The sequence below is a fragment of the Myotis nattereri genome, assembly GCF_964212035.1.
Source record: "Myotis nattereri genome assembly, chromosome: 13".
NCBI classification, from domain to species: Eukaryota; Metazoa; Chordata; class Mammalia; order Chiroptera; family Vespertilionidae; genus Myotis; species Myotis nattereri.
The window spans coordinates 43,295,770-43,322,955 of record NC_138088.1 but is presented as its reverse complement, the minus strand read 5'-3'; the positions used below and the strand labels follow the sequence as shown (position 1 = coordinate 43,322,955).

Genomic DNA, 27,186 nt, shown 5'->3' with positions numbered 1-27,186 from the left:
CAGCAGGTTCCTTCTGGACCTGTAGTCTAGCCGCCATGGCGCACGGTTTCTCGGTGGGTTTCGACCCACTGGGCCTTGGAGACCTAAGCTCTGGCTCTCTGAGCTCCCTCTCCTCCCGAGGCCACCTGGGCAGCGACACAGGCTCCGCAACGCGATACCTGCTGAGGAAGCAACAGCGGCTGCTGAATGGGCCCTCCCGCGGAATCCGAGCCTCATCTCCCATGGGCCGTGTCATCCTCATCAACTCCCCCATCGAAGGTGGGGGTGGGGCCCAGCGGAGGCCGGAGCAGAGGGTGGGGGGAGAGGACATATGGCGCTAAGTAGAAGGAGGCAGAGCCAATACGGGTGGGGGAACTCAAGAGATGGGAGCCCCAAGGATGGAGGGGGGGGGTGCTTCTGGGAACCCATACCCTCTTCCTCACCTACTTTCTTTGCTCCTTTAGGCCAGTCCTTTAGGACTCCAGGATTGCAGAGAGGGCAGAGGTGGGAAATAGGGCATAGCCTCCGGGAAAGGTGTGGGAATATGTGTGTGTGTGTGTGTGTGTGTGTGTGTGTGTGTGTGTGTGTGTGGTATGCTAGCCCCGAATGAGCTGGGCAGAGTCTGAAAAGTCCAGTCTAGGATTCAGCCAGGGCGCTGGCCGAGGGACAGAGAGGAGCTGGAGATATCTGGTCCTGTCTGCAGGAAGCCCAGGCCCAGGGAGCCCCCACTTCCCTGCTGTCATTCACGTCCTGCTTTGCTCATCCGCTGCTTTTGTTTTTGTTTCTATTTTTTCATAGATGCTACCTTTGTCCAAACCATTTGCGTGTGCCTTGGGGGCATGTGCAGGACGGAGGACATCCTCCATCCACCAGCCTCTTGCGTGTCCAGTTCTGTGTTGAGCTGGGAGGAACCAGGGCCCAGCTGGGCAGGCGGAATGAAAGGCTCCACATGCAAAAGGAAGGAAATGAAGACAGACTAGCGAACGTTTAGGAGAGTGGGGAGAAAAGGAAGGCGGGGGTAAGGGAGGGAGCCCCAGGGCTGGGCCCTGAAGGAGGGGAGACCTAAGCTTATGTAGATGCTTAGTGCCACCTCATTGCACACCAGTTCTGTACCAGCCCTGGTCAGGTTCTGCAGGGAGCCTAGAGAGAAAGAAGGCTCAGTCTTCGCTTTCAGAAACTTACAGTGTAGCGGGGCTTAGAGACGGCAACGGGAACAGCTGGTGAGGGGGTGGGGGTATCGCAGACAAAGGATGGACGTAGAAAGCATGAAGCATGATGGGGCGGGCACTGAGGAGACAGCCTGGCTGCAGGGACAGGTGTGAGACAACAAAGAGCAGATGAGCAAAGCAGGACCTTGAATGACAGCAGGGCAATGGGGCTCTCTGGGCCTGGGCTTTCTGCAGAGAGGACCAGACAACTATCTCCAGCTCCCCTCCTGTCCCTCAGCCAGCAGAGCGCCCTGGCTGAATCCCAGACTGAACTTTTCAGACCCTGATCCTCCCCCTGGCCCGTCTGGGCATCCCTGTTCCTCTACCCGGGCCTCTAGGGCAGGGGTGGAGCATGCAACTCGGGGATCAGGCTTTCCTCCACCAGTGGTCCAGCACACCCATCATCCACACCCTCAGCCTCACCCCAGAGTGAGCAGCAGGGCACTGCTGAGGGCCACCACTGTCATTCTGGTCATGGAGCACAAGTCCCCAGAGGAGCTACAAGACATGGGGCGGGGGGGGACACTGCCCTGGAAGTCCCAGGATCCCCACGTCTCTGTACTGCACCATCCCTGCCCACAGGCTGCCCTTGGGGATTTCTCCCTGAGCTGCTCTGGTTTCTCTTAGATGAAACAGGTGTGTGTGTATGTGTGTGTGTGTGTGTGTGTGTGTGTGTGTGTGTGTGTGTGAGAGAGAGAGAGAGAGAGAGAGAGAGAGAGAGAGAGAGAGGTTTAGAGTTCTGGATAAGCCCCAAGAAGAAATCTCACCTTCTCACAGCTCCAGTCTTCTCACTTTTCTCCAACAAAAAGGCCTTCTCAAGGACGCACCTCTGAGCCTTTGCTCACTCCATCCCTCATCAATGTCTTCCCTTAATTCCACCCATCTGAGTCCTCCAAGAATTCATCCCTGACAGCTCCAGCCCCTCGGGACCCTCCTCCTCTGACTTCCCCAGCACTGATGGAGAGGCCCACTCTTGGCTCTGGGCACATGCTGCGCATGGAGCTGTGGGGTTTCTCCCTTCAGAGGGTCAGGTAGCTCTTAGAGCCCTTACTTCCAGAATCACAGAGTGTAAGAGACAGGAGGCACCTCAGGGATCCTTCCACAGCATCCTAGACAGGGATTTACCAAGTGTTCGCGTGTATGCCTCCCAAAATGAGGAACTCGCTCTCCCTCCTGGAAAACTCATTCCATGCTGACAGCTGGAAGTATTAGAAAGTTTTCCCTTGCTCAATGGGCCTCCATATAATTCCATTATGTGGGTTTTGTTCTGTCCTCTGGGTTGCACAGTCAAAAACATCTAATACCTTGCACAGGATAGTTCTTCAACTATTTAAAGATGGAGCTGACATGCTCATTTCCACTGCAAGCTAAAGGGCCCAGACTCCCTCAGCTGTGCTCCATAGAATGGATTCTTTTTTTTCTTTCTTTTTTTTAAATATATTTTATTGATTTTTTACAGAGAGGAAGGGAGATAGTTAGAAACATCGATGAGAGAGAAACACCGACCAGCCGCCTCCCGCACATCTCCCACTGGGGATGTGCCCACAACCCAGGCACACGCCCCCGACCGGAATCGAACTCGGGACCCCCCAGTCTGCAGGCCGACGCTCCATCCACGGAGCCAAACCGGCTTTGGCAGAATGGATTCTTAAACCTCTTTTCTATCTCTCTGACCCTCAGAATACTAATATTTTCAGGCATTTGGCCTATCCCAGGCCTGTGGGCATGGGAAGCTTACTAAGCATCAGACACACACACACACACACACACACACACACACACACACACCTACATTATGAGAACAGTGTCTTCCCACATGGAATCCTGTCCTGTCTACTCCCATCCCCTCCCTAGCCCACAGCCTCAAAGTCACCCAGAGGAAACTCAGAAATTGGCTGGCCCCCTCACGTAGGTCCCTGGATGCCTGTGACCAGCAACCCAGCTTTTGCAGGCCCCAAGTTGGGGAACCCAGGGGTCCACTGTGCTCAGAATGGGCATGGGAGTCATGCCTGTGTCCCCATCCCCACAGCCAACAGTGATGAGAGCGACATCATCCATGCAGTCCGGGTGGAGAAGAGTCCAGCAGGGAGGCTGGGTTTCAGCGTGCGCGGCGGCTCTGAGCATGGCCTGGGCATCTTCGTCAGCAAGGTGGAGGAGGGGAGCAGTGCAGGTGAGCAGGGTCCCCGGGGGTGAGGTCCTGGGGATGTATGTGACCCCACCTTATTGTCAGGGGTGGGAGGAAGAATCCTGGGCTTTGGAGGGCCTGATCTAATGGGGAGATGGAGCCCCCTCTCAGGGCAGAGTGGGCTACTGGACAGGTCCCTAGTCTAACAGGGGACACACAGACCCCACCTAGGGATCCCACACCTCAGGGAAGAAGTTTCACCCCAGGGAGCCTGGTCTGATGGGGGCTCAGCCTCATGCTGGAGGCCTTCTCCCAAATGGCCCACACCAGCCGCCCCTCTCCCCGGTGCAGAGCGGGCTGGCCTGTGTGTGGGGGACAAGATCACGGAGGTGAACGGGCTGAGCCTGGAGAGCACCACCATGGGCAGTGCCGTGAAGGTCCTGACGGGCAGCAGCCGCCTGCACATGATGGTGAGGCGCATGGGCCGTGTGCCCGGCATCAAATTCTCCAAGGAAAAGACCACGTGGTGAGAAGGCCTGCCCTGCCTGCCCCTGCACCCCTACCCAAAGCCAGGGCAGGAGGGGCTGAGGGCAAGGGCTCTGCACAGGCCTGGCTGGTGTGGCTCCTGCTTCTCCCACCCCGTGGGGATGGGTCACGGAAACCCTAAGGCCTGACCCTGAAATGAGAAAAGGCCCTGTCTCTCCCACTCCTCCACTTCTCCCCGCAGCTCTGCTATCCCAGACCCCAGCGGCCCTGCCCCCTGGCTGCTGCTGCTGCTGAGTTTAAGATAATAACAGCGCCTCTTCCTCGTGGGCCTATGAGGATTAAAGAAAATTAGGATGATTTCTCAGATTTGATTGATCCTTGTCCCACTGAAGATCTTAGACCTGGGAAGTCCCCCAAAGGCAGCCCCACTTTTCCCCTGCAGTTATGGGGGCTGCTGGGAGGTGGGGGGGGGGTGGATGGTGGCAGATGGGGGCCCAGGCTGAGGGCTCCTTGCTGCTGCCCCAGGGTGGACGTGGTGAACCGGCGGCTGGTGGTGGAGAAGTGCAGCTCCACGCGGTCAGAGAGCAGCTCAGAGGACGGGGTGCGGCGCATCGTCCACCTCTACACGACCTCCGACGACTTCTGCCTGGGCTTCAACATCCGAGGGGGCAAGGAGTTTGGCCTGGGCATCTACGTGTCCAAGTGAGGAGCGGGCAGGGAATGAAATGGGTAGGGTAGGGAATGGGGCTTGGGGTTTGACCTGGGCTGGGACCTGGGGATGGGTTAGCAAGGGAGGCCTGGCCAACTACAAGTTCAAATGAGGGCTTAGGTCAGGGGTGGGATCGGCAGAGGGGGGCCAGGTCACCAGGAGGAGGGTCAAGGAGTTTGACTGGGGCATCCCTGTATCCAAGTGAAGGGGGTCTGGACTGGGGTGAGGGAGGGCAGGCCTGGGGGCTTACCGGACTGCTGCCTGTCTGACCCTAGAGTGGATCATGGAGGGCTGGCCGAGGAGAACGGTATCAAGGTGGGAGACCAGGTCCTGGCGGCCAACGGTGTCAGGTTCGATGACATCAGCCACAGCCAGGCCGTGGAGGTGCTGAAGGGCCAAACGCACATCATGTTGACCATCAAGGTGGGCAGAGCTGTGGGAGTCAGGGAGAGGCCAGACAGTAGGGAAGACTTCCTAGAGCACTCTCGTTCTTAATTATGTCCATTGCTCGCAACTGGACTTTTTCACGGCCGCATGAGAGGTAGGGCAGGCATTGTCCTCATTTTGCAGAAGAAAGAAGGCTCACAAAGGCAAAGTAACCGAGGAGCCCCAGGCAATTCCCCGGGTGGTCAGGAGCAGGGCCTGTTCCTGCTCCCCAGGTGTCTAGGGCAGTGCCCCTTTGTATGAGTGGGGGAGGCCTAGGAGTAAAAGGAAAGAAAATGTCCCGCTCAGAAAGGTGGCGGTGCTGTGGCTTTGGGTAGGACTAGGTGGTGGGCTTCCTCAGGGTTCAGGGCAGGAAGGGCTGGGCTGTACAGAGGTTGGGTTTCAGGGGACGTGGCTGGATGCATTATTCATGTGGGTCTCACACTTGCCTGAGGATCAGGTCCTTCTCACTCTGGCTCCTGGAGGATGTGATGCCTCACTCTGCCTAGTGCCTCGTCCTGGCCCCTGCTCCACCCTTCTCCCTTCTCCAAGCCTTTCACCCATTTCACCATCCCGCGCCTCCTCCACCATTCCCCGCCCCCCCCCCCGCCTTTGTTCCCCACCCCTCCCACATTGCACTCTTCCTTTCCTTCCCCTCAAACGCTCCTCCTTACTCCCACTCAGCCCCTCATTCATTCATTCATTCATTCATCCATCCGTCCATCCATTCAATATTTTTCAGTACCTACTATAGGGTGGCCAGTATGCAAGGTCCTGAAGCTACAACAACCAACAAGACAAGGTCTTTGGTATGGCAGAGACAGATAAATAAACTAGACACATGCAGAGTGTGACAAGTGCTACAGGAAATTAACAGAGAGGGCGGAGGTGATTTAGGAAGACACTTTTAGTCGGGGGATGTCAGAGCGGGCCTCTCTGAGGAGGTGACACCTGAAGGGGGGGAAGGAGCTGGCCACCAGATGAGCTGAAGGAAGAGAATCCAATCAGAAGGAGCAGCACGTGCAAAGGCCCTGGAGTGTGGAGAAACTTGGCATGCGCAGAAATAAAGTGGCTTGTGTGGCTACAGCATGATGGAGAGTAAGAGGGTTGAAAAGTTTACTCCTGTGCCATCACGCCTCATTGTTTCTCTCCCTTCTGACCCCGTCCCGATGCCCTCCTCTGCCCACCATGCCCACCCCAGGAGACTGGCCGGTACCCTGCCTACAAGGAGATGGTTTCTGAGTACTGTTGGCTGGACCGACGTAAGTGGCTCAGGCCTGGAAGGTTGAAGGGAAAGGGCAGCGCCCGAGGGTGGGGCCAGAACATCTGAGGACTAAATGGGCAGGGGGCCCAGGATCTTACTGGGATTTCCACACTGCCCAGCGCTGTTTGGGGGCCCTCCTCCGAGAAGGTGCAGGTCCTGTTTCAGGCTCTCCTAGGATCTGGAGTCCCAAGGGGGTGGGTGGAGGAGAAGTGACTTCCTCAAGGTCTCATCCTACTGGCAGGATGCTGAGCAGCCGGGAGCCCAGACCCTGAGCTTCCAACCTTGGCTGCTACCGGGTCCTCCCCAAACCCCCCAAGCCCAGGGGGAGTCTCCAAGCCTGGCAGGGCCCTGAAGCAACCTGCCGGTCCCCTGAAATGCCCCTGCCTTCCCTATGCCCGCAGTGAGCAACGGGGTGCTGCAGCAGCTGTCCCAGGCCTCCGAGAGCAGCTCCAGCGTCTCCTCATACGCCTCCAGCGCCCCCTACAGCTCGGCTGAGGGCTCCAGCTCCCTGCCCTCTGACCGCATGGATGTCTGCCTGGGGCCGGAGGAGCCGAGCAGCCGAGGCCCAGGCTGGGGGCGGGCAGACACAGCCATGCAGACGGACCCCGATGTGGGGGGCCGCCTGGAGACCTGGTGCAGCGTGCGGCCCACAGTCATCCTCAGGGACACAGCCATCCGCTCCGACGGACCCTCAGCCGCCCGCCGCGTTGACTCTGCTCTCTCTGAGTCCCCCAAGACGGCTCTGCTGCTGGCCCTCAGCCGACCCCGACCCCCCATTACACGCTCCCAGAGCCACCTGACCTTGTGGGGTACGTGGGGGATGGGTGGCTGCTGCTCTCTTTAAAGCCCCCGTTCCAAGACCTCCCTTAGACCCCATCCTGGGCCCCAAACCCCTCTTTGCCCCAAGCCTTGACCCAGCCTCAGCCCCAGAATACACTCAGACCCAGACCCAGACCCAGCTCCAGTCCCTCTGAGCCCCAATAGAGCCCTAACAAGCCCCTCCAGCCTGGAGCGCCCAGACCTGTACACACACACACACACACACACACACACACACACACTCCCGTCCTCATGGCTTCCTCACATAGCTGTAGCTGTGGGTAAAGGAGGGGTGAAAAATTCCGCCCTGGCCCTCCCCCCATCCCCACCTCCCCACATGGCTGCAGACCCTGTCTGTCCCCCTGCTCTCCCTTCTCTCTGCCCCTCCCCACACCCCGGCCCCTGGTCCTTCCCTTCTGCCCGCCCCTCCAGCCTCCCGGGTGCTCCCTCGTGTCTGCAGAAGAGAAGAAGCAGCGGAAGAAGGAGAAGTCGGGGTCCTCTGGGGAGAAGGGGGCCCTGCAACGCTCCAAGACACTGATGAACCTCTTCTTCAAGGGAGGGCGGCAGGGGCGGCTGGGGGACGGGCGCAGAGAGGCCTGGACACTGGAGAGAGGGAGCCCGGCCAAGCCCCGTCCTCGCCTGGACATGGAGAAAGGTAAGTGCCGGGCTGGTCAGACAGGGAGGAAAGGTCCACTTGGCGTCCAGCCCCACACTGCCTCTCACTTGCCGTGAGTCTCCACTGCACCCTGTGGGCCCCGGCTTCCTCAGGAGTAAAATTGGAGTAATAATACCTATATCTTCAGGAAGAGTGAGGAATACGTGAGTTAGTGTATGTTCACCACTTAGGACATTATCTGCCACACAGGTGCCCAGAAAATGTAGTGGTCGTTCTTACACGACCTCGTCTGCCCATTTTACAGAAGGGAAAACTGATAGAGTCACGGCACAGGAGCAAGCGGAGGAGCCGGTTCTGAAGGGAGGGAAGGGCACTCTTTTCCTAGAATATTTGGCATCACCTCCCCTGGCCAGAGCTCTGCAGGCCCTACCCACTTCTAGAACCATCCCTGAGCACGGCCGTTTCTAGATCAGGGCCCCCGTGGCAGGGCCGGGGCAGGCTGCACTCACGTCAGGGGCCTCCGAAGGGTCCTCACGGAGGGCCTCTCATCTCCCACGTGAGGCTCAGAGACTGGACCAAGAGTGGATGGCTTGTCTGTTGAGGTTGCCTGTGACAGAAACTCTACTCACAGTAGCTTTAAAAAGCACCTCTTGGCTCAACTACCGATTTAAGCTGGACCTAAAGATGGAACAGTCTCCTCGGACATCTGCCCCTCTGGTCTTTGGTTCCCTCCCCCTGGATTGGCTTATTGTCGTCAGGGCTTTGGCTAGATGGCCACTTAGCAACACAAAGGAAAGAGAGCTTCTCAGAGTCTCCACGGAAGCCTCAGGCTCTCACTGGCCTAGCACATCACTGTGATGTAGGAGAGAGATGCTTTCTCAACTCCCCTGGGGAACATGCACTGAGGATGGGGTCCCTGGGTGAAATCAAAGTGTGGTCCAGAGGGGACAGTGGATGTTGGCCAGGCAAAAACCACTAGAGGATGAGGAGCTGGGCCCTGCACTTTCCTCCCCGCCCCCCCACCCCCCGCGGGGGTCTCAAGGTGACAGTCCCATGGGAGAGACAATCCCTTCAAATAAGGGCAGGCCAGCCCCCCTTCCTCAACTCATCTCTCTCTCCACAGCCCCCAGGGCCCTGCTCTCTCCTGGTTCTCCTCCCACCTCTCAGGCCACTCTTCTCTCTCCTTCCAAGGCTGTCCCTTTTCTCTTTGGCCCCTGAAGGTAAGTGCGCCCCCAAACTCTGTCCCTGGGGTTCTTGCCTCCATCCATTTGCTTCCAAATGAATCTCCATAGCAGAGCTCAGACTGTACCCTCTCTTGATCCAAAACCTTCACGGACTCACCACCGCCTGTAAACAAAGTTCTTGGCCTGAGCATGGCCTTCAAGACCCTCATGGCCTCCCCATCCCACCGCCTTCAGCCTGAACTCTCCATACCAACCAGTGATCCATCCAGTCCTGAACCCCCCCCCCCCAACCCCCATTTTCAGATTGGGGACAGGGCCTGCTTCTGAGCCTTTTTCTTCTTAGCAGGGGGAGTGGGGCCTGTGCAGAAGTTCGTCACCTGGAGGCTGAGACGCGGTAAGTCATGCATCTCTTTACCGAAAGATTTACAGCAGAGCTGCTGATGGGGTGGGGTGCATGTTGGGGGCAGCTAAGGGTCTTTGGGATAAGCTCAGTTGAGATCAAGCATGAGGGACCAGGCGGATAGGGAGGTACATATTGGGGGCAGCTAAAAGAACTGGACTAGGAAAGATAGGGTTGCAGACAGATACTGCGGAACATTTGTAGGAACCTGGAGTTTGAGTTGGGATTCCCAAATACTGATTTGGGGGATATGAGGAAGCCTGTGAGAACTCCAATGGGAACCAGGCTAGTAGGACAGTGTATGTTCAGGGAATCCAAGTGCCGCTGGGCCAGGACTCCATTAAGGAACAGGCTGGTAGAGGGGTCTGTGCTGGGGGGCAGAGCACCCCTGGGGTAGAGCTCCATTGGCGGGCAGATCACCATGGGAGACTATGTTGGGGAGCATGGCCGGGACTCCATCAGGGGTACCTGGGCCTCTCAGCCAGAAGGTCCTGGGGTTTGACCCCCATTTAGGGAAGCCCCTACCTCCTCTCCTGATGGCTCCAGGCTCCTTCATCATATCCCTTTGCTCCTGCCCTGCAGACCGGGAGCGGGGCCGGGCCCTGCTCTCTGCCAGGTCCGGGAGCCCCTCCAGCCAGCTGCCCAATGTGGATGAGCAGGTGCAGGCCTGGGAGAGCCGGCGGCCCCTTATTCAGGACCTGGCCCGGCGGCTGCTGACGGACGATGAGGTGCTGGCCGTCACCCGCCACTGCTCCCGGGTGAGCCTCCAGCCGGCCCCCAGCCCCAGCACATGGCCACTCAGTCACCCAGGCCCTCATTCATTCAGGCTACTGCCTGCTGGCCAGTATCTGGCTCAACACTGTGAGGCCAGTGGTCATTAGAAGCGGCAGTCACCCCTGCCTGTCACATGCACACACCGGCACACATACTGAGCTCACAACCAGAAAGGGGAGCTGGACACTAAACACCCATAGTGACAACTCATGTGAAGTGCTGTGAAGGAAAATGACATGATAAAGGAAGCCAAGAGCACCAATTAGATGTGGCCTTGGAGGGCCTCTCTGAGGAGGTGACATTCAAGATGGGGAGAGAAGGAGTGAGGCAGGTGATGAATCAGGGTACAGGAGTCCCCGCAGTCACCTGCCTCCGTTCTCTAAACCCCAGCCCATTCCCATGCCTCCTTCTGCTCCTGGGTCAGCCACCAGGCCCGGCACAGGTAAGTAATCCCGTGTCCCTTCCCCCACCTCACAGCCCAAACCTCTCAACACCTGCTGCTATTCTCTGTTCCCTTCCACCTCAAACAGACCAGAGGGTCCAGAGTGGTATAGAGGTTAGAGGCGAGGGATCTTTGTAGCCTGAATGTTGGTGAGACTACAGAAGGGGCATGTCACCCCTCTGGGAGGATTGGAAGGCCCTCCTCAGGATCTAGGATTCCCGCTGCCTCAAGAACCTTCAGGTTCTGCGGTAGGTTCCCTGTGATAAATCTGGGAACTCGAGCCCGTGCCCAAGGGCTGTCTGAGGAGTTTCAGGAAATCGTTTGTGGATCCCCCCACACCATCACCTGGGCCAGGGTGGGGCTGTGTTGTATGTCTGGGTGATGTGTGCATTTGTCTGTCTGTGGAGTACCTGGCTGTGTGTTGACTTAGCTGTACGATTGTATCTGTGTGAGTGTGCATGTGTCTAGCTAAGGCATGTGTCACCTGGAGACTGAGGCGTGGTAATTCATGCATCCCCTTACCAAGGCCTGGTTTACAGCAGTGCCCCCTGTGGCCGGGTGCATGTTGGGGGCAGCTAATGGCCTTGGCTAAACTCAAATATCATGCTCCTCTCTCAGTGCTAAGTGGGGCTGGCTGTTGAACCAGCATCTGTAAGCATGCAGTTCTGGGCTGTGGCCACTAGGTGGGCCTCTGTTCCTTTATTCCAGTGGTTCTCAACCTTCCTAATGCCGCGACTCTTGAATACAGTTCCTCATGTTGTGGTGACTCCCAACCATAAAATTATTTTCGTTGCTACTTCATAACTGTAATTTTGCTACTGTTATGAATCGTCATGTAAATATCTGATATGCAGGATGTATTTTCATTGTTACAAATTGAACATAATTAAAGCATAGTGATTAATCACAAAAACAATATGTAATTATATATGTGTTTTCCGATGGTCTTAGGCGACCCCTGGGAAAGGGTCGTTCGACCCCCAAAGGGATCGCGACCCACAGGTTGAGAACCGCTGCTTTATTTGCTCCTTTTTCCTAATCCCTGGCTTCTCTGTCCCCACCCCAACTAGGATGCCTCTCACTGTGTCCCCACAGCACCTGCGGAGCTCCAAATACTACCCAAACCTGACCCAAGCCCTACCCACACCAAGAGATGGGACGCTCTGGGGTGGCCTGAGAGATGAGTAAAGCTCCCCTAGTGATTCTGATGTGTGTCCCTGAACCCCTTCTCTCTCCCCCTCTTAGCCACCTCCTCACAGCCTCCAGGCCAGGCATTGTAAACCACCTCGCTGATCACTTACACTCCCCAAGCCCCTGGCAACCTCTTTGACAGAATGGAGTGCAAGTTCCTTGTTCTCACCTGATTTAACTCCCCAACCCACTAAGCCCAGCTTTCCCATAGCCACCGCATCACCCCTGGTTCCCACACGGGTTGGTACAGGTAATGAATTGCACAACTCCAGAGGCACTACTCACACTGTGGTCACAACCTGCGCGGCCTACAGGGAGGCCCTTTATGTAACTCGGGATCAGGTTAAACTTCTACCTACCCATTGGTCTACATCGCCTTTGGAGCACTTTTCTCCCAACATTCATGCTGATCCCTGAATTTATTCTTAAGAGTCGGTGTAAATGCCACCGCTTCTATGAAGCCCACTCTGACCTTCCCACCCTCCTCCGAGACTCCCTCTGTGAGTGGTTTGTAGTTCACTGGGGCATGTGGTTCATTCTGCCCCTCAATCCGACTACACTGAGTTCCTGAAGATCTGGAGCAGGATTTTTTTTTTTAAATATATTTTATTGATTTTTTACAGAGAGGAAGGGAGAGAGATAGAGAGTCAGAAACATCGATGAGAGAGAAACATCGATCAGCTGCCTCCTGCACATCTCCTACTGGGGATGTGCCCGCAACCCAGGTACATGCCCTTGACCAGAATCGAACCTGGGACCCTTCAGTCCGCAGGCCAATGCTCTATCCACTGAGCCAAACCGGTTTCGGCAGGATTTTTATTATTGTGCCCCGACTGCCACCCTCCGGTACACAGCCTGGCACGTAGTGGGTGCTGAATGCAGGTGTGTGAACTTGAAGCTTGTGCACATCTGTGACTATCTGGGGGTATATTATCCATATGTGTATGCGTGAGTCCCTATAACTTTGTGTGTGGTTTAGAGCCACACACATCGTTTATCTTTTATTTATTTCCGGATATGTATGAATGTCTCGCTCTGACCACCAGGGCATGCTGTTTCTCTGTGTCTATGCCCATACAGGATGCTCTGTGTTTGTGTCCCTGAATCAGTACGTGTCTCCCTTTCACCACCAGGGAGCGGTATGTGTTCGTTAGGGTGGCTGCCAGTGTTCAGTTTGCCAGTTTGTCTGCGTTGGTGGGTGTGGTTGGTGACATCCGGGCAGTGCCAGGCCGAAGGGCCTCCTCCATCCTGAGTACTGACTGGAGAGGCTTTCGGTAGGGCCACCCCGTCCCCAAGGTCCTTATTCCAGCCCTGGACAAAGGCTAATTTGTAGCTCTGTGTGCAGACAAATGATGGGCCAGCCAAGCCCACAGCCTAGTGTTTGGCTCCAATTCCTTCCTTCTGCTTGGAAGGAGGGGGTGGGGAGGAGAGTCTACTCACTGCACATCCTTTTCCCGCACAGTGTAGGCCCGAGCCAGACGTCTCGGGTTTCAGTCCCTCTTCGTACTTCCTCATCTGTGTGGCGCTGGCAAAGCCCTTTTCTCTGAGCCTCAGTTTCTTCACCTGCAAACCAGGAATCAATAATGTCATCTCTCAGGGTGGGTGGTGGCTAAATGAGAGACATGTGTAAAAGGCTTGGAAGAGTGCCTGCCCCATAGCTGTCATCGCTGTTACAAGTCTGTTATTGTTGTTGCAGGCTTTCACCTAGTCACCAAGATAAGACATCCTGTGGACAGCCCGGGGATGGGGAGAGACCTTCCTAACATGGAGGGCCCCCCGACATGCCCAGCCATCGCCCCTGGCCCAGCTGGGGCAGTCCCTGCTGCTCTCTGACCTGGGTGCCTGTCTCCGCAGTACGTGCACGAGGGCGGCGTGGAGGACCTGGTGAGGCCCCTGCTGGCCATCCTGGACAAGCCCGCAAAGCTGCTGTTGCTGCGGGACATCAGGTGGGGAGGGTTGTAGGAAGGAATTCGGGCAGGAGGGGGGCTCCTGATACCTCCCCCCACCATCCCAGGGCCGAAACCCCCACCCCCGGCACCTTCAGAACTGGACCCTTGCCCACCCCGTCTCTCCCTCTCCCAGGAGTGTGGTGGCTCCCACGGACCTGGGCCGCTTCGACAGCATGGTGATGCCTGTGGAGCTGGAGGCGTTTGAGGCCCTCAAGAGCCGGGCAGGTCAGCAGCTGGGGGCAGGACTTGTGGATCCTGAACCCCAGGTGGGGAGGGGGGGGCATATCCCAACGGAAAGGGGGAAGAGCCCTTTCAGCTGTGTCCATCGGGGAGCCTGTCAGCCCATCCCTGCCGCTGACCTCTTCTCTCCAACCAGTACGGCCTCCTGCGCTGCGACCAGCCCGGCAAGACACACCACCCAAGCGCCACCTCATCACCCCTGTGCCTGGTCAGTCAGAGCCCCAGGGCGGGGAGGGGGCACACCCAGGGGGACCGGGGAAGGAGGACAGGCCTTCTTTCGTCCCCGCCCCCAGGGACTGTGAGTGTTGTGGTTTCAGAGGTGTGTGGGGCTCCTGAAAGAAAGCCCTCATCCACCAGAACCGTTTCTGCCACATCCGCTCACCACTATGATTTACCTAATAATTGGTTTTAAACCCACTCACTTTTTATTTTTTTAATGTTTTTTTTATTGATTTTTTACAGAGAGGAAGGGAGAGGGATAGAGAGTTAGAAACATCAATGAGAGAGAAACATCGATCAGCTGCCTCCTGCACACTCCCCACTGGGGATGTGCCCGCAACCAAGGTACATGCCCTTGACCGGAATCGAACCCGGGACCCCTTGAGTCCGCAGGCCAACGCTCTATCCACTGAGCCAAACCGGTCAGGGCACCCACTCACTTTTTATTTATTTATTTATTATTATTATTATTTTTTTAATATATTTTATTGAGTTTTTACAGAGAGGAAGGGAGAGAGACAGAGAGTCAGAAACACCGATGAGAGAGAAACATTGATCAGCCACCTCCCGCACATCCCCCACTGGAGATGTGCCCGCAACCCAGGCACATGCCCTCGACCGGAATCGAACCTGGGACCCCTCAGTCCGCAGGCCAACACCCTATCCACCGAGCCAAACCGGTTTTGGCACCCACTCACTTTTTAGATCATTCTGTGCAATAACCTCCCAGAAATGACTAGTTTGGTGTGTGTCATATTTTTTCTTAGACACATTAAAAAACCCTGTAACTATTACAATAGAAAGTATTAAAGTGCTCTTACAATGGAACACGGGCAGTGCCTGTAGGGCCTGAGCAAACCCAGGCCTCATCTTCTAGGCCTTAGAAAGGCACGGACTGGGGTCTGGCAAGGTGGTCTGGGCTGATGAGGGGGCAGCCTGACCTTGGCCATCTTCCCCAGACAGCCGTGGAGGCTTCTACCTGCTGCCTGCAAATGGCTTCTCTGAGGAGGAAGATGATGGGGAGCTGAGGGAGCGGCTGGGGGACCTCCGGGTCTCCCTGGGTACCTCTGCCTCCAGCCACCCTCATAAAGGGATCCCCCCTCTCCAAGACGTGCCAGTAGATGCCTTCGCCCCACGCCGAGGCACCTGCACACCCCCTCCCCAGCCACCCCCGGTTGCTCCCCGGCCCCCGAGACCTAACTGGCTGCTGACAGAGCCCCTGACCCAAGAAGGCCCTCGCCAGAGCCAGAGCCAGAGCCAGGGCCCGGCCCAGAGCCGCAGCCGCAGCCGCAGCCGCAGCCGGGGCCGAGGCAAGTCCCCTGGACGCAGGCGGTCCCCATCCCCAGCGCCTATCCTCACCCCCAGCATGGCCAACGGGCGCTACCACAAGCCTCGGAAGGCCAGGCCCCCTCTGCCACGACCTCTAGATGGGCAGGTAGCCAGGGCAAGAGGCAGTCAAGGGTCCAGCGAGAATGGACCTGGCAGGACAGCTGAGCAGGCAGCCGCGAAGGCCCCCAGTGGGGAGCTGAGGACAGTCACGCTGTCCAAGATGAAACAGTCATTGGGTGAGTCCGGGTGGGGCTGGGCCTGGCAGGGGCTCTTGGGTTTGGGTAAGGTTGGTGGGTTTGGTTTGGGGATGTGACTAGGGGCCTGGGCCTAGGAAAAGAATCTGGGTATTGGAGCGTAGTTGGGGGAATCTATAGATTTGGGGGCTTTGAGATCTAGAGGATTTGGGAGTTGAGGATTGAATAGTAACAGAATTGGAGTTTGGGGATGGGGTCCTGGGCCTATCCTGGGAGCTCTGGGTTGTAGGGGGATGGCACACTCTTATCCTGTGTTTGTCACTCTCTTTAGGCATCAGCATCTCGGGGGGTATCGAGTCCAAGGTGCAGCCCATGGTGAAGATAGAAAAGATCTTCCCTGGGGGGGCCGCCTTCCTCAGTGGGGCCCTGCAGGTGGGTGAAGCCAACCCGGCCCACTCCCTCAGCCCGGAGCTGATTCTGGCCTCTGGCCGGGGCAGGCTGGGTCATGCGCATCTGCCAGCCAGGCATGTTCAGACCAGGTCGTGGGAGGAGAGGGGTCAGGATGAGCTGGCCAAGGAAAAAATCTGTCCCCTCATGCCAGCCTGGGCCTGAGGGCGGCCCATCCTGTTCCACCCCTTGCCCCAAGGGACAAAGGGCCATTGTCTGCGCCCCACCCAGCCCCCAACAGCTCCAGGCACAAAAGTGCCATTGTCCACCCCCTCCACGCAGAAGGAGAGTGTCCTAGCTGGCGGAGGTGGAGGTTGGATGCTGGAGTAGGGGGTGACCTGATGAGCAGGGCTGTGGTCCCCCACTCCCATCCTAGGCTGGCTTCGAGCTGGTGGCAGTGGATGGAGAGAGTCTGGAGCAGGTGACCCACCAGCGCGCAGTGGATACCATCCGCCGGGCATATCGAAACAAGGCTCGGGAGCCCATGGAGCTCGTGGTCAGGGTCCCCTGGCCCGACCCGCCACCCTTGCCCTCTGACTCATCAGCACCCAGCGATCAGTTCCTTCCTCCGGACCATTCCCCTGCCCGCTGACCCCGGGATGGTACGCCCGTTGGCTGCCAGAACGTCACAGGGCCCTTCCCAACAATATCCAGACCTCTGCCACTGACGCCACACCCCCAGCCCAGTCCCCTCTACAACCTTCCAGACTCCAGATTCTAACCCGGCTCTCCCCACCGATCTCATGACTCTTCCCACTGACCTCAGATCCTCCCACTGACCCCGGAATCCTCCTGCTCTCCCAGACCTCGCCTACTGACCTTCTGACTCGGGAACCTCCCAGTCCTGCTTGCCTTGCCTACTCCACGCTGGTGGCTCAGATGTCCCTGCTTTCTTCCCTCCCCCAAGGCTCTGCCCTTTCCAGACAAACTTGGTGTCAAGGACAAGGTGCTACTGGGCAGCCTGTGTCACCTACTCGCTGCTCCTAACCTCCCAAGACAGGAAGGTCGAGAAGCCCAAGGTCTGGAACTTGGGATCAGAGGGTACTTTCTCATGATGCCCCTTTGATTCTCCCAAGCACTGGGGGACATGGACTCTCCGAGATAGCCCCCAAGCAGTCACTGCATCCACCTCCCAGCCCCAAGCAGTGTTCTATGCAAGGAACAGGATGAAGTCTTTTCTCACTTCTCAAACTCAGAGAGACCATTTCCTGTTGTGGTCCACGAGCTGTAGACTTTCTACTGGATTTGTCCTTTCCCCATCTCCCTTTCTCCCCCAAAGACCTCCATGAGGGGTAGGGGAATAGCCAGCAAATAAAAGAGGGGCTGGGGGAGGGTCAAACAAGTTCCCATAATCTTTATCCAACACACTCACCTTTTTTTAAAAATCAAAAAAATTTTTAATTTTTTTCTTTGGGTTTGTACAAGAAATTTACAGTGTGAAAAATATACAAGTGAAAACGAGGCCATACACCAGGGTGTAGGGAGGGGCAACTCGGTCACAAACACAAATAAACAAGACATTTCTGAGTTCTTCCTTTGGTCTGACTATAGCCCCCTCACCACAGTTGAGAGGCTGCAGAGCTGGAAGCTGGGGACCAGACCCCAGTCCCAGCCCTGTCCCCCAACATGGGCAGGGTAGGGCAGGCACATCTGGAGCAGCTGGCGCTGTCTGGCTCTCTCTGGCTTTGGAGTGTGGAGACGAGGGAGCTCCTTCCTCTCCCCAGCCCCCTGGCTGGTTGAGCTGGTGAGCGTTTGGGGTGAATGGGGTTGGCAGAGTGGCACTGGCAACAGGTGGGGAGTGAAACAGGCGGAGTGAGCAGGAGCCTCTGGGTGATAGTGAACACAGGGACCTCCAAGGGGTCCGATCCAAGTCATAGGGCAGCCCTGGGGTCTTGGCAGAGGCCCAGAGACCTGGATCCCAGGGGACGAGTGGCTCTGGGGCCCTCAGTGGACCTGAGGCAGCTGTTCCCTTTCAGCAGAGCTCCCTGCAGAGCTGGGACCCCAAGGGCCCTAGATTTCAGTGGCAGTGATCTCCTCCAGGCAGATGCAGGGGGCTGGCTCCGCCAGGCCCAGGTCGGCGAGCTCCCGGGCCTCCAGCTCCAGGCTGAGCTGCTGCAGCTCCTGCTCCAGCTGCCGGTTCCGCCGGTACATCTGGATGTAGTTGTGCTGCAGCTGCTTCTGATAGCGGATCACCTGCTCCTTCTCTGCCTGCCAGGCCAGCCGTTCCCCCTCGAAGCTGTCCCTCTGCTCCTCGCCTCGCCGCCGCTCCTGCTGTAGTTCCGCCCGCAGCCGCTCCACCTGGGCCCGCAGGCTGCCCCCAACCCCGGCTGCCACACGCTGTGCCTTGGCCTCATCACTCTCTGCCAGGAGGAATGGGTCAGCAGAGGCAGGTGGCACAGGGGGTTCCCGGAGCCCAGCCGCCTCGGTGTCCAACTGCCCAGCTTTTTCCCGAAGCCGCTCCGCCTCCTGGCGGTGCCGCTGCAGCTCCTGGGAACAGGCCTCCAGCTCCAGCTCTCGTGCTCGGGCTGCCTCCTGGAGACCCCGCACCCAGCCCTCACTGACCCGCAGGGCTGCCCGTGCCTCCCGCAGGGCCACCCGCAGGGCCACCAGCTCACTGCCCTTCTGCACCAGCTCTGCCTGAGACTCCTTCAGTTGTTGCTTCAGCAGGGAGATCTCGCCCGACTTCTGGCACACCTGGTGGTGGGAGGCAGGCAGGAAGGATGGTGAGAAGGGTCCTCCCGGGGGTCAGGCCCTGACAGCATGCTGGACATTCTGGAGAGGAGGTTTGATCCTTATACCCATTTTACAGATGAAGACACTGAGGCAAGCCTAGCGACATGGTCAAGGTCATACAGTTAGTCAGCGGCTAAAGTGGATACAGACCCAGATTTTTTTCCTTCAAAGTATTTACAGGACCCACCTCATAGGCTGTTAATGAAGATTAGATGATAACTGTCTACGTAACATGCTTTGAATAGTGCCTGGTGCATAGCAAGCACTACATTCTTATTATTGGCTGGAAGGCACTAGACCAGGCTAATGAGGAGGCCAAACATGGAGACACAAGGAGGTCCCCTCCCAGAAAGGGAGGTCAGAAGGGGATCCTCATCTCACAGAGGTGAGGAAGGGGAGGCCCTCTAGGGGTGGCAGGCTGCTGGGGTGTTCCTGGGCCCCTCTTTCTCCGGGTTGTTCCTGCAGGACCCTGCTCCTGTCCCTCCTGGTCTGACCCACCTCCCACTTGGTCTCCTCGAGCCGGGGCCCGAGCTCCCGCTGCTCTCGCTCGAAGGTAGCGCAGCGCCGCTCCAGCTGTTCCCGTTCCTGCAGCAGCTGTGCAAAGTCATCCTGCAGCTGCCGCTTCTCCTGCTGCAGCTGGAACACCTGCAGCTGCAGCAGCTGCTGAGCTCGCTGGGCCCGCTGCGCCTGGGCCGCCCCGTCCTCTCGCTGGGCCTCGCGCTCCCGCTGCCAGTGCCGCTGCCGATCCTCATACACCTGTGGGCGAGAAGGCACGCCTGGGTCCTGGCAGCTCCCCCAAACTTCGAGCCCTAGCTGCCCCCAATCACTGACTGCTCTGGTGGCCTACTGGGGCTTTAGGCGGCTAGATTACACTGAACAATGATAATAATATGACCACAGTGACGAGTACTTTTATGGTGATAGAAACAGCAATAATAGCAAGCACTTAAGTAGCACTTCCTAAGTGCCGGGCATTATTCTAAACACTTACACCCTTTGCCTTACTCATACCTCAGAGAATAAGAATATCCTCACTCATAGGTGAGGATACTGAGGCTTAGTACTCATAGGTAAATGGCAGTGCTGGGTTTGAATCCTCACCACTCTACAGTTCGGCCAGACAACTGGGTGGGAAGGGGGTCACAACTGCCCACCACTTGCCCCCACCCTGAAACCAACGGAAATGCTCCCTGGATTCCCAGCACCTCTGCACGTGCTGCCACGCCACCCCCATGATCACCACGGACACCTGGCACATGGTCACCTCACTCTCCTCCAGACTGTCCCGCAGCTGCTGCAGCTCTGCTTCACGGTCACGGAGCTTCCCTTCCAGGGCACAGTGCAGCAGGGCCTCGTCCGAAGGGGGCGGAGGGGGTGGGGGCGGTGGTGGGGAGCGCTCCCCACAGGAGCTGCTGTCAGGGGAGGCCCGGGGACCGCTGCCCAAGAGGCCTCCAGCCACGCGGCCCCCCAGGGAGCCTGTGCTCTTGCTGGAGGAAGATCGGCCGCTGTCCGAGTGGGAGGGCCCAGTAGGGGCTCCTCGGGCTGGCCCTGGCAGTACGCCCCGCCCAGGGCCATGGGAGGGCAGGTGCCCGCCTGGGGAGTTGGTGGCCGGCTCGGCACCCCCCGTGCTGTAAGTGGGTAGGCTGGACAGTGAGTTTCGGCCGGAGTCGGACAGCGTCCCTGATGGGCAGCCGCTGGCCCAGCCACTCAGGGCCAAAGGTTTGTCAGCAGCTGAGGAGGAGGAGGAAGAGGAGGAGGAGGCAGCGCCCCCAAACAGCTGTGTTAGGCTGCCCTGGCTCCCAGACAGTCCGGTGGCCCGAGGACCCAGGAAGCTGGGGAGAGACGGCGCCCCTCGAGGTTTGGGCAGGACTGGCTTGAAGGCTGTTGGGCGGATCAGGATTTTCTCCATGTTCTGAAATGAGGTGCCATGAGACACTGGGGATGAGCTACTCAATCTTTCACAGCCCTTGTCACACTTCCTGTCTTCCCATCTGGGGTCCCCCATCCCCATACATTAATAACTGCTACCACTGAGAGCCTCCCGCGTGTCAGCTTTATGTCAAGTAATTTAAAAGGTTCATCTCTAGTCATTACAGAAGCCACACGAGTAAAATATGGTCACTATCCCCATATTACAGGTGAGAAAATGGAGGCTGAGCAGAGTTAAAGGTTTGCTCAAAGTCAAACACACTGCTGTTGAATAACAGCAACTTCAAATAGCTAACATTTATTGAGTCCATAGTATATGCCAGGCACTAGGCTAAGCACTTTACATATATTATTTCATTTTCACAACAAACTCATTACAGCTGACCTATCACCTCCATGTCACATATATGGAAACAGGCTCAGGACAGTTGTGTGACTTCCTTGAGGTAATACAGCCAGAATGAGGCAGAGCTGGGATTAGCACTCAGGTCTGGAGAATCTGGAGCCCACACTCTTACACAGACCTCCAAATTCCTCTAGCTTCTCCAGGGGGCTCCTGATTCCACCCAGGCCCTAAAGGAAGGCTGGTCCTCACCTTCTCCAGCTTTCCGGAGACAGGAATGAGCTTTGGTGGGGGGCCGCGGAGGTGGGCATTGCGTGCCCGCTGCTCCCGGGCATCCTCGATGTCACTGCTGGGGGTGGAGGGTGACTCTGTCCGGAAGTCCTCGTTAATGTAGGTGAAGGTGGTGCCAGGAACGGTCTTCCTGGGGGGCACAGCTGGGCACAGTGGCTCCTGTGCATCATAGCCACCCCGCAGCAGTCCATCCTGCTGGCGGAAGAAGGTGGGCCCAGGGGGGCCGTGGTGGCGGGAAGGAGCTGGCCCCCCAGGGCAGGGCCGGCCTGAGATGAGGCTGCTCACACTGCCCATGGCTGGAGCTTGTGGGGTCGTGGTGGCCTCAGGAGCGGGCTCCAGTGGCACCGGCAGAGTCTGCACAATGGCCATGGCGGCAGAACCTCTGGCCTGGCCGTGGGCCTCCAGGGGAACCTGCAAGCAGGGCAGTGGTGTCAGAGTCCCTCCACCTTGAGCCCCCTCCCTATGAAAGGTTCCAAGTGCCTCTCCTGACCCCCGATCTCAGGTCGAACAGCCCCCTGATATCAATAATGTTAGCTACTGCCCCCAAAGTTCCCCCTCCGAGCATTGGCATGAACCTTGGTTCTCCCTGCACCCCAGACCACGGCCCAGGGCAGAGGATTGAGTCTACTGAGCAGGGATGATGGGGGAGGGGAGGCCTAGTGACTCTGCAGGGCCCAGCCCCAAACTGCGTCCCCCACAGAGGCCAGGACTCAAGTGAGGAAGGCGGTTGGGCGGATCAAGTCCCCTGGGACAGGTGGCCTCATTAGAGGGCAGTTTGGGCAGAAGTAACCTCAGGGACCAAGTCAGCAACTCAGGTGGTAATTAGGGAACAAAGAGCCAAGGCCAGGCAGTGCCCAGCCTCCCCCAGCTGCGCCTCAGTTTCTCCCAGACACAGAGGCGGCAAGGGTGAAGCTGGCCAAACAAGAAACTCAGAGCTCTTAGGGAGCCCACAGGTGCCCTCTGGGGTCTCCTGACTCCATGCAGGTTCATGCCTGTTGCCATGACAACTTCTAGCCTCACCATACCCAGTCAGCTGGGCCTACAGGAATCTACACAGGCCTGCTGCCAGCTTCTATGAAACCTTCCAGCTTTAGGTGGTCCCCGGTGTGATCCCAAAGGGATGAGGGTAGAAGCCCTACCATCACCTCTGGCAGCTGCTTCAAGATCTCACTTCCCCGGAGCCCAGGGAAGAGGGCTCCACCTCCCAGGCCCTCCTCCTTCCTGGAAGGGGACAGCGAGTCTCCACCCGGAACTCCCTCCATCCTGAGGCGAGGACGAAGACCAGGACTCAGGCATCTGCTGAAGTCATCATGCAGAGCGGGGGCCAAGAGGTGGACAGAGAACTGCGTAGGAGCAGGAGCGTGTGCTTTTATTGGTGTGTGTGGGGGGGCTGGATGCACAGCACGAAAACGAGCACTGTGTCTATGAAAAGGTGTGTGAGAGCGTCATGAATGAGTGTATGGGCATAGGTATGGGCAGGTAGACACATTCATATATACACGAGTATATGTGTGAATTCATATGGGTGTATTTTACAAGAGTAAGTATGTGTAAAATAGGGGGGCCACTCTTACAAAGTACGTGAAAGTTACAAATGCATACATACTAAGTGAATGTGTGGCATATGCGTGTGACTACCTGAGAGAATATGTTTGGACAAATGTCCACTCATATAAACCTGAGTTTATATGTAAACTCACATTATTTTACACAAGTGTGTGCACAGGAAAGTGAATGTGTGTACGTGTGTACAAAGGAGTGTGCGTGTGAATAGGAGCATGTGTGAGAGAGGGGGGGGCCTGGGTGGCACAGAGGCAGGGCCAACTGGGTGAGTGGGAGTTGATTTTTGCCCCTCACTGGAATGTGGGAGAGGAGAGAGATTATCTGACTCCTCTGCCTGATCTGCTCCCCATCTTTCTTGTGTTCCATTAAGTCCACCCCCACCTCCCTACTCAAGTCAAAGACCCTGAGACCCTGGAAGATGTCCAGACTGAGGCAGGAGGAGCTGGGAGCTGGGGTGGGGGTGAGCACTGACTACCACACAAGTGCCAGCCCTGAGCAAAGTGAGTGGACTACCCCCTCCTCTGCCCTGTCCCAGGCGGCTCCAGAGCAGCAGACAACAGCGGGGAAGGGGCGTCTTAGGGGGCTGGCACCTCTGCCTGCATTTCGCACTTCAGTGAGCACCGAGAAAGTGGAAACAGGGGAGGAGACTCAGAGACAGGGACCCAAAAGACCAGAGACAAAGACTCAGAGGCCCCAGGGTGTCAGGTAGACAAGGAGACAGACAGACTCAGTGAGGCCAGGGCCCCTGAGCCCCACGGAGCCAGGGGCCCCTAAATCCAGAAGAGACATAAAGTTAGGCCCTGCGAACCAGACACCCACGGAGCCAGAGCCAGAGCCAGGCGTCTGGAAAGCCAGGCCCAGCCAGCCAGGCTCCCGCTCTTGGAGCCTCCGAGAGAAGGAGGGGCAAGGAGAGGCTCCATTTTGAGAAACGCGTCTCCGGCTGTGGAATGGGAACCCCCACTCTCCCCAGCACTCCTGGGGTGACCCCTCTGGCACAGCAGCCCACCTGAGTGGGCCTGGGGGAGCCGAGGGCAGCGTTCGGCCACGGCCCTAGGGAGGTCTAGCCAGGTCTGAAGGCCCGCGGATCCGCTCTGGGTGGAGAGTTGGGGAAAGTCTCCCCGCACCGAATCCCCAGGAGCAGTCAAGTGGGAACGCGCCTGGGATCACGAGTTCCCATTCTGCAACAGGAAGCCGGGAGCCCCCATTCCACCCTCCAGAGCCCCCCCACCCCGCCTCCGCTTCCATAAAGTGGGGGCCGCTGTGGAATGCCCCTTCCCACTGGCCCTCCGCCACGCAGAAGTTGGGGGCGCCCCCAGATCGCCTCCCCGCCCCGGCCCCCCTCACCTCCACCGCTCTGCTCCATGCTCAGCCCCGGGCCGCCCCCCGCGCTCCTCCGGCGAGCCGCCCGGCTTCAGCCCGCGCGCGGCCACTCGCAGCCGCCGGGCCCAACCCGCCCCGCCTCCACGGCGCCCCCTGCGGGGCAACCCCCGCCCGACCGGAGTGGGCGGCGCGGCGCGGGGGAGGGGTCCCAAGGGCGTCCCCGCCCCCGGGGCGCGGCCACGCGCGAGCACCGCGCGTCACGCGTGTCCGGGCGCACGCGGGGGCTGCGAAGCGGAGCTCCCTCTCCCCCGGGCCGGGTGGCGGTGCATCTGAGGGCTCGATCGGCTTAAGACCCGGCGGCGGCGGCGGCTCACCCTCTACCTCAACCCCGACCGCGGGGCCAGCGGCAGCTGGTCATTGTTCAAGCACAAAGGGCCCGGAGCCGCGGCGGCCGCCCTGCCCCCTCCGCTCCTCCAGTAGAAGCGTCCCCCTCGCACCCCCCTCCCCCCCAGACACACTCTCCGACCTCAGAGGCCAGAGGGGGAGGCTGAGGGTCCGCTGCCGCCCACTCTCTACAGCGGCCGGGGCCCCGCGCCCCAGCGCGAGCCGGGGAGCGAGGCTCGGTGGGTGCCTGCCCCACCCCCGGCGGCCAGGAGGCGGCACACTTGGCTTTGCGGAGGCGGCGCCACCTGGTGGCAGGTTCGGAAAACACAGCCAGTAATCCCGCCCCCGGACCTCGGCGGCCCCTAGCCGACTCCACCGCACTGGACCCTCTCCGGCCTTCCCTCAGAGCCATCTGCTAGGTCCTAGCAGCTAGGAGAAAGGCCATTGCTCGCAGGGGTAGCCCCTGGCCCTTCAACAATCACTGGGGTAATCACGGGTCCAAACCCACACCAGCCTCACAACATTCCACCGTCTTGTCGGGGTCACCGATACTCTCAACCTCTGGCAAAGAACAAACACAACCTTCCCCACCTTCGGTTTCACACAGCCACAAATCAGAGCCCATTCATCTCCTGGTGCCAAGTTCCGACTTTCCATAATCTTTCAGGCCGACTCACACAGACTCACACGGCTACTTGTGCACAGGCTTGCACAACTCGCAGTCCTTGCACCCCGTCACAATCTTAAACGCACTTCCTCTCCTAAGCATCTTTCACACACGGACGGTCTTATCACAGTCTCAACTTCTTACACGCACACGTTTCTCAAACATTCTTACGCACATACTTTCCTGTAGGGGTCTCTGTGACCTAGGCAGGTCAGCTGATGCCAGCATCCCTGGGCAAGGACAGCCTCCTGCCCCCAAACCCCCATCCACCACCACCACCAGGGCCAGGCCTGCCAGAGCTCCTCTGCCCCAGGAAGGAGCATCTTGCCCCCACCCCCCCTTCCAGGCCACAGACCTGGCCGACGCTCAGCTCTATTTTTAGCTCTATGGAAAGGGTTGTTTTTCTTTCTTTTTCCCTGGAAAGGGAAACATAGCCCAGCCACCCTCGGGCTCACCCCAGATCCTCAGCCTCACAAGAACAGACGGGGGCCCCTCTCTCCAGTGGAGACCCCCTCCTCTGGTCTTGCCCGGATCCCAGCCTCCTGGGGCACCCGGAGCCGCCTCCCCTTTCTGGCAGCAGGCCCAGAAGTTCCAGCCGCAGCTGGGCTCAGCGTGTGCGTAGGGGTGGGGGGTGGGGGGTGGGGCAAGGAGGGAGGCTGGTGGCCTCTGCCCCCTCCCTCATGTTCGCGGAGGACTCGTCCTCCCCCTCCCTGAGGGGCATAGGCCCACTCCAGTACTGAGGGGAGGATTATGCTCCCGCATTCTCTGGGGGAGGGAACTCCCACTCTTGCGTGCGTGGGTTTTCTGCTCCTACCTTGGGGGGAGGAGCTCCCAGTTCTGCAAGGAGGGGTCTTAGTAGGAAGGGAACCGACGGGTGTTCAGCCAGCTGCTACCCAGGCTGGAGGTATGGGACGGGGAAAGGGGGGCAGGTTGCTGTCCTCTGCCGTCAAGAATAGTGCCCCCCCCCATACCTTCAGGGATGAGTGCACCACGAATGTGTTCGCGAGAAGGAGGGCAGGAGCCCAGGTAACCCCACCCCAGCCCGTCTCCCGATCTCCTGCGCTACCCCGACTCCAGGGGGCGTTGTGCTCCCGTTTCTGGAGGAGGGTTTATCACCTCTCTAGGCGGAGAATGGAATACAGTCCCCGCAAGGGACCCGGAAAACTCGCCCCGGACTGGGGAGGGCCGTCCTCGCCCGGTCGCGGGGGTGGGGGAAGCACAGCCCACTTGTCCGTAACGTGATCACGTGCTCGGTGCCTGTTTACGTCCTAGTCTTCACCTGCAGGCCCCGGGGCAGTGGGAGCCGTGTGAGGTGTCCCACCTGGCCCACCCCGTTCCGTGACCGGTCGGCCCTTTTCTCCCACCCCCGTCAATTGTCAATTACGCGACAGCAGAGGTCCCTGTCCGCTGGGGTCCGCGCGGGCCCGCGACGCTGCTCCAAGGACTGCAAGAGCAACCCACGGGGCGCGTCCTTTCCTGAGTGCACGTGTGTTCGTGCGTCCCAAGTGCGTGCATGGGTCTGAGTGCACGCGTGCGTGGGTTTCCGTGTCGGTTTCCTGTTCAGACACTTCGCCTGCGCCCTGGCGTGGGGAACCCCCCTCCTCATCCCAACCCCCAGCTTCGCCAGACGGGAAAGTTTCCTCTGGTGCCGGGATGTGTGGGAGGCGCGAGTTCCTACGCCCCTGCGGCCCCACCACTCACCCGATGCCACCTGCGTCGCCGCTCCAGCTCCTGCCCGGCTCCGGCTCCGGCTCCGGCGCGGGCACCTTCTCGCCGCAGATCCGCCGGCTCTCAAGCCCGCTCCGGGCTCCGGGCGCCCGCCAGGTCCGGCCTGGTGGAGCGGGGCGGGGCCGCTGAGGCCGCGCCCCCGACCCAAGGAAGGGAGTGGTCTGCCCCGCACCCCCTCAACAGCCGACCCAGAACCCAGCCCCGCAGTAGCTCGGAGGTGGCCCGAGGCT

General features: G+C 58.6%; 2 protein-coding genes across 4 annotated transcripts; one reads left to right on the top strand and one right to left on the bottom strand.

The window, feature by feature from the left end:
• The first annotated feature begins 20 nt into the window (after positions 1–20).
• Positions 21–17,529, top strand: PDZD7 (PDZ domain containing 7). The gene is given in 18 exon segments (XM_081104817.1): positions 21–258; positions 3,217–3,357; positions 3,664–3,838; positions 4,324–4,500; positions 4,783–4,930; positions 6,132–6,192; positions 6,596–7,003; positions 7,474–7,668; positions 8,753–8,811; positions 8,813–8,849; positions 9,157–9,207; positions 9,796–9,971; positions 13,475–13,566; positions 13,703–13,794; positions 13,946–14,017; positions 14,988–15,593; positions 15,883–15,983; positions 16,375–17,529. Coding segments are annotated over 18 exon segments (3,030 nt in total). The 5' UTR covers positions 21–35; the 3' UTR covers positions 16,591–17,529.
• On the bottom strand, positions 17,379–27,039 carry LZTS2 (leucine zipper tumor suppressor 2). Of its 3 annotated transcripts, none has more exons than XM_081104814.1 (5): positions 26,930–27,039; positions 21,256–21,705; positions 19,996–20,643; positions 19,230–19,487; positions 17,379–18,692 (listed from the first exon to the last, which is right to left on the bottom strand). In XM_081104814.1, the coding sequence occupies exons 2-5, from the start codon at positions 21,661–21,663 to the stop codon at positions 18,009–18,011; spliced, it is 1,998 nt and encodes a 665-aa protein (XP_080960940.1). In that variant the 5' UTR covers positions 21,664–21,705; positions 26,930–27,039; the 3' UTR covers positions 17,379–18,008. The 3 variants fall into 3 exon arrangements, with proteins under 3 accessions (XP_080960940.1, XP_080960939.1, XP_080960941.1); XM_081104813.1 differs by lacking the exon at positions 26,930–27,039 and adding an exon at positions 24,202–24,320; XM_081104815.1 differs by lacking the exons at positions 19,996–20,643; positions 26,930–27,039 and adding an exon at positions 24,202–24,322.
• Between the last annotated feature and the right edge of the window lie 147 nt (positions 27,040–27,186).

Coding starts and splice junctions, on each gene's coding strand:
- LZTS2 (XM_081104814.1), bottom strand. CDS start 21,663: ATGGCCATTGTGCAGACTCTGCCGGTGCCACTGGAGCCCGCTCCTGAG. Junction 19,488..19,995: donor ACAGTCTGGAGGAGAGTGAG/GTGACCATGTGC, acceptor TCTCGCCCACAG/GTGTATGAGGATCGGCAGCG. Junction 18,693..19,229: donor TCGAGGAGACCAAGTGGGAG/GTGGGTCAGACC, acceptor TCCCACCACCAG/GTGTGCCAGAAGTCGGGCGA.